We start from the raw sequence: 11,737 nt of genomic DNA, 5'->3' as shown, positions 1-11,737 counted from the left end.
TATTTTACTTCAATAAGTTTCAAAGTATAAAATTTATTACATTTATTTTGAGAGGTGTAAATTATAAATTGAGATATTTACACATATACCATATGTATTTATATATCTAATATCTAGATTTTGATATTTATTTATATAACTATCATTCTTTAAATAGTGTAAATATATCATAAATATCAATTTTTGGTAGTGAGATAAATATTTTTATGTATTTATTTTGATTGAGGAATTGTAGGAACAACATGTAAGTAAATATTAAAATTTAGATGTTAAATACATAAATATATAAAAGTTATGTGATATATATGAATATCACTGGCATTCTAGAGTAAATTTAATAAATTATAGGCTCCTTTAATAAATTCTCTCCCATGTCCTCCTGTGCTGACATTCTTTTAGGATTTGTATTGGTTATGCTAATTAACACCCAACAAATTATATGGTACGGGTGAAATAAAAATATTTTGCAAAATGCAGTGAAAATGTTAGAGCAAATTGATTAATGGGTCTTTGGGTTTATTGAAAAGAAATATAGTGTAAAAAAGAATATATTGTAGATATTTGAAAATATTTTAGAGTTGGATTGTTAGATGTAATGCAAGCGCATGATTTTACTTTTTTAATTTGTTTTAAAATAAACAATATAGAACTCAGTTGTGAACAATGGATGATGATGGTGTTTGGTCAGTAGGAACGACAATGCTTAATGACAATTGCTGGTGGGTGGTGGCAAGAAACAATAGGCTGTAGACATGGTGGTGAGTGCTGGGTGGTGGTGGTGGGTGGTGGCAAGAGGCAATAAGCAATAGGCAATGGCAGTGGGTGGTGAGAGGCAGAAGGTAGTAGTCAGTGATCACAACATTGATCAATAGCCAATGATAGCGACCAATGGCAATAGCTGGGTTGAGATGGTGTACAATGGCGAAACTGTGGAGGACAGCTTATGGAGAGAGGTGAGCCACTGTGGCAAGCGGCCACTGGAGGTGGGCGTTGGCAGATACGTTTTTCAAGTGTATTTGAAAATCAAAATATTCTGTTGGCTAATGTGATACTCTTATGTACACACCTCACTATTTTTTCAAGCATTTCACTCTATGAATAATCATATTCTATATCTAAAGAGCAGTGATTTGATTCATTGAATCCTGGTACGTTGTCATTAATTTTATGAATATATAACTGGATTTTTTGGACTTATTTTATGTTTGTTTTATGAATAGTCTTCACTATACTTTTATAAATTCAACGTTATATTCTCTTTAATTTTCTCCAAATGTTGATGGGCATTATATAAAAATGTACATAATTTATTTATTGCCATGCTTTCTTTACAATTTACACATGATCATACAACTGAATTATTTAGGTCATGTGGTGTCTGTTTTTCGAAGAATTTTCATAAATATATTTTAAACTCAATGTGATATATATTTTTTAAAATTTTTATGTAGTTTTTTGAGTCTTTATTGTGCATGACATCAATTGCTTCTATGATTTGAAGCATTTTGTCAAAGTTTGTGTTATTTAAAATGCAAGCCATTATTTTAACACGTCATTCTATAACAGTTTCTATTATCCATTCATAAGAAGATTGACATACATAACACTAAGGGCCCGTTTGGGGAAGCTTATTTGGTGCAGTGGCGTTTTGAAAACGCACTTGGCCTATTTGGGTAAACTGTGTTTTGACAGCTTGTGCGTTTTCAAAACGTAGAAAACAGCGTTTTCACACCGCGCCTATCTAGGTGCAAAACACAGAAAACAACGTTTTCACACCGCGCCTATCTGGGTGCGGTGGGAGCTTATTGGCAACGGTATGGCTTTTTCAAAAAAATAAAAATTTGTAATAACCACCGTACCTAGCTTATCAGCAGATTATTTTTAATCAGCTTATCAGCAGATTATTCAATAAGCTACAGCTGCCCCAAACAGACCCTAAGTTCTTATGTACTTACATGTCTAAGGCCTAAACTTCAATTTTTTCATATAAGCATTAAGCCATCCTTTTAATGCATGTTTTTTTAATTTTTTTTTTTTTTTTTTTTTTTTTTTTTTTTTGTGATATGAACGATTTGGATTAGATGAATGTAAAAAAGCAAAGTTTAGGTATTAGATATGAAAATACATAAAAAATATATCCTTTTAATAATTTTCATGATTTAAATTTTGGCAATAGTTTTCATTTTTTTTTTATTTGAATATTTTTAATTTTTATTAGTTATCATGTTGTTCTACGACATGCATACTTTATGAAATAAAATTTATGACGTGCATGTGTGAATAACGATGCCATAACATTCAAACATCATATTATTTGTTGTTCATAAGTTACATTCAACTGACACTATATTTATGATTTACATGTAATAATGTTTATGGCGCTGTTGATCTAATGAATGCTTCTTACAAATTCTAAGATTGCATGCTTTGATTCTTACTTCATATGTTGGAAGTTGTTTTGCGTGGCAATTTATACAAGCTCATATTCATACATGTATGATTGAGTCCATATAAAGTATTTAATCATGATGCCTAGTTGCTGTATTATTGGTGTGAATCGAAGTTGTGAGGTTTTTCTTCGCAAATTCCATGCTTTATTTTCCTATTTTGATGACTTTACATGTGGAAAGTAATTTTTTTTTTTTTAATGTTTTATAGGGTATAAGTGTTGAGCGTCTTCCGGGGAGTTAAAGATGCAAAGTGGCTAAAAGAGAACTGACGCACCTACGCCAAGGAGAGGCATACACACGCCCCTTATTGGATAGGCGGCATGCTCATGCCTAGGGAAAGCATGCCCGCGCCAAGGGGAAGCATGCCCAGGCACGTTCTTGGATAAGCGACATGCCAGTGCTCTGGGGAAGTGTGCACCACACCGCCTCACAGAGCACTTGTCACACCCGCGCAGGAGCCCAATTCGCTCGTGCTAGCCCTTTGCACACAATGAATTGTTCCATAAATTGATGAAATTACAGGGAATTATTCCTGAAATTTGAGCCCTGAATATATAAGGGAATGCATGGAACATTAGGGAGACTTGGTTTCTAGAGGTTGCTTCTTCTCAAAGTTTAAGGGAGTCTTGATCTTGCCCAATGATTTTCTATATTAGTTGGGGAAGATTTCTATGGTGTTTGTTTTTTTTTAGAGTTATGAGAGTTGTGAGAGAGAGAATATGTGTACTTGTATGAAGGAGATCCATTGAGTGCTAGCATTGTACGTAAGGGATTGTAGGGTTTTGCAGAGGGAAATTGGCTCGAGCGTGAATTACTTGTACCTATTTATATCATTTTCCTTAATATTTGCAATTAAATCCTTGTGTTTCCTTCCCTCACGCATGGTAGTTATTTCCCTTTCATGCTTATGTGATATAAGGCATGTGATGAATCGATGTTTTGATTCATGAGCTTTCTCTAGATATTTTTCATGCTTTGGATTTCATATATGATGTTTTAACTTTTCGATCGTAGTTTACTCATGATTTGACCAATTACAAAGTTAAAACTCTTTGTGATCTACAACTTCTAATAATTGACTAGAAGAACAAATATGTTAACACACACACACACACTTATTAGAACAGACATATTGCCAATAGGAGAGTCCAACCAAGACAGGGGATTAGGGATTCCTTAGCAACCTTGCATGGTTAAGTCCCACTTAGTTATAATATGGGCGTCCAATGCTTCTTATGATCTAAATATAAGCTAAAGAGCATTTATACCTAGTTGTCAGCAACAAAGTCGGAAACTCACAGAATAAAGTATCGAGGAATTACTAGACCAATGTCATATGAGTATGAACATTTCACCTCTGAATAACTTCAACGAAACTTTGTTTTTATTCTGATTTCTGCATCTGAATATTAAAACCATTTACATTCTACAAATCTAAACCTTCAAAATAAACTTAACAGTGTAATAAACTGAAACTTAGCATGTTAGAAAAGTTGACATGGTTTCTCGTAGGATCGATTTGCAGTCTCTAATTTTGCATATTGCTTGATTAACATGTATACTTAAGTGGTTGACTATTTTCGATGCTTTGTATCTCTCTTGGAAGAAGATCCCGATCACAACTCGGGACATGTGGTTTATGAAGTTAGACTTAAAATCCATTGATTTGAATTAGAAGTATAGTTTTATGTTTATTTGTTATATTAGTAAATATTGCATTGTAATTATTTTGCAGAGGTCCTTCTATTGATTGGTCGAGCATTATAATGAGATCCAACATAATTTTATGGATCATACTAGGCATCGACTGAGTGATGTATTCACAACGGCTTGTGGGAAGAGAGAGTGGCCGATCTGGGTTGGGGAGGAGATATGGGTGGAGTTGATGAGATTACTTGTCACTCCTAAATATCAAAGGAAGAGGGATACAAACCAGCATAACAAGGGCACCAAAGGAGGCAGGGGTGTTGCACTCCACATTAGAGAATTGATCCCTCGCCAAGAGCACTGGAGGAACTTAGTAAGATTCACTCAATACTTGATAATTCAATAATGCAATTATCCAATTCTTACAATTTTTGCGTATTTATTGGCTGTGGAGTTGCATGGCAAGACGTATTAGTGTTCGGAGACGCAGCAGTGGGTCTACAACATATCTCTACGTATCTATATAAGTAAAACACTTTGATTTTCTATAATTTATTGACATTTTTAATATAAAATTTTAATTAATTTTTTGTTTTAATTATGTAGAGTGACTACGAACACATAGAGCTAGAGCCAGAGCCATACATAGAACCCAACATTGCTAATAGTAGTAATAGTCAGTCTGCTTTTGAACAGTTTCACTGTGAGATCTAAAGGTAGACTAGTGGGAAGAAGGGGAAGGTATACAACTTAGGTGTAAAGAATATTGCATTTTAGGCCAAGCACTCCTGATTTGCTCATACTTCGAGGTTACTGTCACTGGACTATTACGAACTTGTTTGGCGTGTCATTGTTATGACTAAGGAGCTTCGTCAACTATGTGAGTGACAACAGAGAGTCGAGGCCACGGTAGTGTGATTGAAGTAAGTTTTTGATCACCGAGCAAGTGAGTTCAGTTCATGAGGAAGAGGAAGAGGAAGAGGAAGAGGAGGGGCAGGAGGAGGATGATTGTAATGAGATTGCACGGGTTTATGATTTTTTTTCATGTTTAATATGTGGGCTTGTACGGTGCATATATATTTTTTGTTTACATTTTATAAATTTTTGGTGGATGGAAAACTTAGTAGATTTTGTGTCATGTATGATATTTCTATTTATTTTCATTGTTGATATATGTTTGTATAATATGTTGTGTATGTGATTAGTAAATATTGGATGGACTCTAATAGTTTGTTTTTGATTTGTTTTGTTTTGTTTTGTTTTTTTTTTTGTGCAGGCATACAAAATGTTATTGTTATTTAATGTATTTTTAAATTTACTGAAGGTTTGAGTCAGACGTGTTCGCATTTTGCCAATACAAATTAGCGTCACCAAATTCTGATGTATTCTGACGTTAAGTCTACGTCCGACAAAACCATACGCTTGTTTCAGAGTTAGATTTTATGTTCATAAGAATCTTGTCAGGACATCCTAATAGTGCACCTTTCAGACACAAATCCGACGTAAACATTTTAGCCAATTAGCTTTGCACCCCATATTTTGTGTTAGACATTTGTTTGAGGTAAATTATTTAGTAATAGGAGTTTACATTGGATTTTTGTCCTATTACTGACGGAAATATACCATGCTAATCTACAAAATTCCTATAGGGGTGATGTAAGTGTAAAAAGCAAAGCTTAGGTGCCAGACATGCAACTATGTAATAATTGGGTGGTGTGTAGGTAAATGCTACTTTTAATATCATTTCTTCTACAAATTACTGTTAGTGCAAGCATTTCAAGCTTTTAATGAATGCTTTAGGCCATATGCAGGTACATTAACTTTAAATTAAATACTATAGCTACATCAAATAATCTTACTCCTTAGGCACTTGATGGAGAAACATAAGCTTCATACCAAGCACATGCATATTTTAGTTGTAGTGTGTGAGTAACCATTGGAATAGATAACTTCTATAAGAAGAGAAATTGATGCAAATATCTCTTTGTAATCTGTTAGCCCATAGCCACTAGAGTTGCTATGTAGTGACTGCTCATAACAGTATTTGCAGGTTTTATTTTTTAAATAAATTTTCTGCTCCTACAATATATGCTAATCTCACAATAAAAAAAAAAATTGAACTTATCATAAATCTCTAAGTTTGATCCAACATTGAGACAAAATCTTATAGGCTCACCTTCATAATACAAACAGAATAGTTTGTTGTATTTTATTTTTGTCACATATTTCTCTTCAAAACTCTTGATTTTAATAGGAGTTAAGTACTTAGAATTAGCAGTCATGGTTTGTGATGTGGATGGATCTTATAGCAAATTTTTATATTAAAAGACTTCTTGTCGGTTCTCGAACAAATCATTTTAGACATGGAAGGGTTGATCATGATTTTACAAAATTCTTCTTTTTGGAATTTTCATTTATATCTCATTTCCATATTTCTACCTCAAGGAAGATGAAGACCTTACTAAACATACTTCTTCTCAAAAGAATGAATTATAAAATTTGCATAGTAAGCTATGAAGATTGAGCTCTCTGCATGATCATCCAATTACTTTATCCTAGAATATTCAACTCATGTAGAAAGAATGAATATTAAGATCCATAGAATGTTACAATCTGCTTTCTAAATAAAGTTCTGCATTTCTTATGATGTATGCACTTTATATTCCTTTAATGATAAAAATTGTATTTTGAAAACTTTGCTAAGCATTGAGATGATCAAAACCATAAAATGATGCCATCTCTACCATGGTCTCACTTATTAAACTTATAACTTAAAAATGGTGAGCTTAATCCAATAAGTAATCTCTTGAGAAGATAATCTAATTCTATGTTAATAAGTGAGCTTCATAAAAGAGAAAGGATTAAAATAAACTCAATAGTGTCTCATTTTGATCCAGACAACGTTAAAATTATTCTTCTCTTCTCACCCTTCAAGTATTTAAATATAACCATATAAATTAATAGTATGTTGGTACTTCGACAAAATATATGATTGATAAATGCTCCACCATACCTTCAAGAACAATGATGCTTCTCAATTTAGGATATTTTAATCGTCTAGTTGAACAAAAGATGAATAATCTATTCATTTTATCTTTGAGATATGCAAAATATAAGGGTTGGTACATTATATGATTTGTGTTGATGAACTAGGAGAACTCTCATATGACACCCGACTCTATTTATGACATTATTTATTGATTTTATTTGTTTTTATGTAAAAATCACCATATGATATGTTCTATTTAGCTAGACACCTGACATGCATAGTGTCTATATATGCATATATATATATATATATATATACCCTTCATGACAAATATTTCTGAAATGATATTCTTGAGTCATGCTTTATATTATGTATTTGATACCAATATATAAGAACAAGCATAATGATTTATCTCTTATGCATGTGTTTATTCCCTTAAAAAATAATTTTTAACATACATACTATTCTATTTCCAAGCATTGAGTATCATATATTGAAATGTATCATCTACAATTAGATTTTGACAATCATAATTTAAATTATATTTTAATGATTAATCTTTGCTCAAATTTCAATAAATTTATTATCAAATTCAACAACATGGTGAACTTGAGTCCAAGTCATGTGCTTGAAGCATAGTAGAAAATATTGAAACATTAATTGGAGAAATAAATAATTTTCAAATTTAGCAAGTTTTTAGTCAAATCAAGCATCTTAATGAGAAAAATCTAAAAAACTTAAGATCACTTGATCATGACATCATTAAAAATTTGAAGGCTCAAGAAAGCTATAATATTAAGGAGGTCACTCTGACCATTTGATTACGTGGTCTAGATTCATGTGATATTTATGAAGATTGCCACTATTAAATTTTCTAAATAGAACCTGGCTTTCTTTATAAGAAGAAGAGAAACATGGATTTAGTAGAGAAGACTCGAGGGAGCTTTGAGGGCTTGAAGATTCTTGAGCTCCACTCATTCATCATCATTGGATCACTATTGTTTGGCTACTTCAATTGTTGTACCACAGTCATCATTAAATTATAGTTGTTCTAAGAGCATTGTTTCGATATCACCAATACTGCCCTATTATCACCACCTTCATCACCATCATCTTCGCTAGGCCATCAAAGTTGTTGGATCACCATCTTATTGCTACCACGACCCAGTTGTTTTTGCCATTGTCATTGTCGTTACCACAGTTGTTGGATTGTTGTTGTAATTAGACCATCATTATTGATGATCCATCACCCGGCTTCCACTGCAATTGATGGATCACTACTGTCGACATCATTATTAGACCACCATCGCCCAACCCCCACTATCCGTCCCCTACAATCATTTCATGCTCATTGTCATTTCTTTATTATTTTTTTCATCATAAAAATAGTTAAGTCAACATCTCATGTTGTTGTAACACTGTTTTCCCCTATTTGAGAGATAGGCAAATTATTTTAACTTATATCTACATTGGATAATCATTTCAACTAATCTAAGTCCAATGGTTTTCATATAAAAAAAAATCTTTGATGAATCTTATTCTCTTTTTTCATCCATTTATATTTGGGATCTTTGACAAAGGCTACTATATTAACTTCCATTTTCTACAGCTAGTAAATTTTTTCACACCAAAAGTTTGACATCATATTGAGAAATGATTCTAGATTGAGGGGAAACCTTCAATACAATCTCAAAGGATCATTCACGTTAATGTCACGGCCATTGTTGTGGTAGGGAGGTCTCTTTGCCTTTTACTTAGACAATAAGTCTAAGGCAGTCCATTATAAGCTGTAAATAAACCTTTTAAAATCTCAAAAGTTCATTTATGCTAATGTCTTAAGCATTGTTGTGGCAAGGTAATCCTTTTGTCATTTTCTAACTTTTCAACAATGTAGCAGATAATTTTAGGCTAGGGGCAACATTCAGCATAACCTTGAGAGCTCATTCACATCAATGTTCTGGCCACAATTGTGGTACGACAATATCTTTGCCCTTCGTTTATACATTAAATCTATGAGAATTAATTATGTGCTAGGGAGTAATTGTCACTACAGTCTTGCAAGGTCATTCACGCCAATGTTTTCATCATAATTGTTTTAGGGCAATTCTTTTACCTTTATTATAGACATCAAGTGTGTGGAAACTAGTTCTATATTGGAGAGCAACCTTTTCTACAATCTCAAAAGTATCTTCATGTCAATGCCTTAGGCATGTTTATAAAAGGGTAATTCTTTTTCCTTCTATTAAGACTTAAAGTTGATGAAAACCAATTCTATATTGGAGAATAGAATTCATTACAACATCAAAAAGGTTTTTTATGTTAACTTCTTGGGCATAATTATAGCAGGGCGGGACCTTTGGCATATATCATATGATTAATTCAGAACGAAGATTTGGTTGTTGCCTTTGGACCAACGTCACATCTGCCTTCACTGCCATAATACTGTCATCAAACCACCAATACCATTGACACCATCGTGCTAATGCCATCTCCATCACTAAATTGAAACATCAAATCTTTATCACCAACTATCATCATTGAAGTATTGTCGCCACCACCATCATTAGACCACTACGCCATTGGGCTGCAATCACACCACTACCAATACCCAGTAGTTTTCATCATTATCAACGTCATCGCCATTGTCAGATATTGCTAAATCATCATTGCCAACCATATGTTGTTTGGCTACTCCCATGCATGCCACTGGACTACCATCACCAACATCACCATTGACACCCAATCGTCGTCATTTCTCCAACATTTTCTACTATCTTAAAGAAAAAGGTCTAGTTCACACCTTACACCCTAGTAACTCTACCTTCTCCTATTAAAAAAACATAGCTTTATAACTTATATCTAAATGATAAAATATTTTCAGTTGGTTTAGACTACATGATTTTCTTACTTCTAAGTATTTTTCACGTAAAAACACTCTTAAAACGTCAATTTCTCGTTTTAACCTTATGAATTTTCATGCACTAAACATATCTCATAGTTTTATCCTATTATTATAATATTTTGGATTTCATGCAAACACCTATTTTTGGCAAGTCCTGATTTCATCAACTATCTTAGACTAATTACTGATAATGGACTATATGGTGGATCTCATATTATTTGCCTTTGCCTTGAATTGACCAATGGAATTTTTTTTTAAAAACAACTGACACTTCTAAACAGTCCAATATAAGAAACAGATTTGTGGAAATTCGGAACAAATGACATTTTATATTTTGCTTGGCCTTTGTTGATATTTGGCCATTGAAGATCTCCATGTGAGGAAATCAAGCAAATTACATAAGTATGGATGTATATATACATACATACATACACATACATATGCATACATACATACAGATACATACATACATACAGATACATACATACATACATACATACATACATACATGTGTACATATACATAAACACATGTACAAATTACTGCACAACATGTATAATTTCACCTTACACGAAGTCCAAACGCATTTAGACTCTAAAGATAATATTTGTTATTTTGTTTGAAATTAGGCCGTGTTGAAAAATTCTGACTGTCAAATTTATTTATAGGACATGAAAACCACCTCATATTAGCCTTAGGAGAAGTACATGTGTGAGTAAAACAAGCATATAGACAAACCTTATAGTTTTCATCGTCAAAATCTTTCCCATCATATATCACTAAAATATTTTAACAGTTCATTAAAGCTTTATGTATTTATTTATTTAATAAATAAATAAATAAATGTCAACAACGAACATCAAGTAATGAAAGCTCATATATATTAGAGGCTCTTCTGTGTTAAGCAGCTAAAGCATATCTAAGCATTCTTTAATGGATCTCTACCTTCATTTTCCATTGTTCAGATTCAATGCTAAAAGATCACTTCTGAGCTCTTCTTCCTCACCAACTTTTCATCCCATATGTTGCCTCTCTGCTGCCGTTGCTGCAACATCATCTTCTTGGACTCCGACTCCGACTCCGACTCGCCGCACAGCAAATTATCAGCCAACCATTTGGGCTGATAGCTACATACAATCGCTACCAATTGAATTCAAGGTAATGGATGGTTTAATTATCATTTAAATTAGTTTGAGTGATTATGAAGAACAAGGTTTTCATATTGGATCCATACTTAGAATAGAGCTGTTTCAATTATTACTAATGTTACAAGATGGAGTTATATGTAAATAGATAGGAATTTATAAAAGACATGTAGGTAAATATTTCTAATAATTTATGTATTAATATTATACATTATATATAAATATTTATATAGCACAAATTGATGAACACTGTTTAAATTTTGACAGGAGGAGAAGTATATGCATCGGAGGGAGAAATTAGAAGTAGAAGTGAAATGTTTGATTGGCGGGCAATATGACCTCGTTGAGCAGCTTGAACTCGTGGATATCATTTGCCAGTTGGGTCTGGAGTATCATTTTGATTCAATGATCAAAGACTTGTTGAAATCCATTGGTTCATCAAAGGAGAATATAAACAACTTGATAGAAAATAATAACCTCTATGGCTTAGCCTTATTGTTTAGGCTTCTAAGGGAGCATGGTATTACTAATACTTCATCACTACGGTAAGCACCAAAAAATGCGCATATATATATATATATATATATATATATTAATTGCCGTT

General features: G+C 32.7%; 1 protein-coding gene across 1 annotated transcript in view; it reads left to right on the top strand.

Annotated features, from left to right (window-relative positions):
* The first annotated feature begins 875 nt into the window (after positions 1-875).
* LOC110031556 (alpha-terpineol synthase, chloroplastic-like) overlaps positions 876-11,737 on the top strand; it is a 12,764-nt gene continuing 1,902 nt past the window's right edge. Inside the window, exons 1-3 of the mRNA XM_020734805.1 lie at positions 876-1,012; positions 10,954-11,146; positions 11,401-11,678. Of these exons, the coding sequence (XP_020590464.1) occupies positions 876-1,012; positions 10,954-11,146; positions 11,401-11,678 (608 nt within the window). The remainder of the gene's footprint in view (positions 1,013-10,953; positions 11,147-11,400; positions 11,679-11,737) is intronic.

This window comes from Phalaenopsis equestris, unplaced genomic scaffold, assembly GCF_001263595.1.
Source record: "Phalaenopsis equestris unplaced genomic scaffold, ASM126359v1 Scaffold000840, whole genome shotgun sequence".
Lineage (NCBI taxonomy): Eukaryota > Viridiplantae > Streptophyta > Magnoliopsida > Asparagales > Orchidaceae > Phalaenopsis > Phalaenopsis equestris.
The sequence above is the reverse complement of the archived record's forward strand: the minus strand, read 5'-3'. Positions and strand labels throughout refer to the sequence as shown.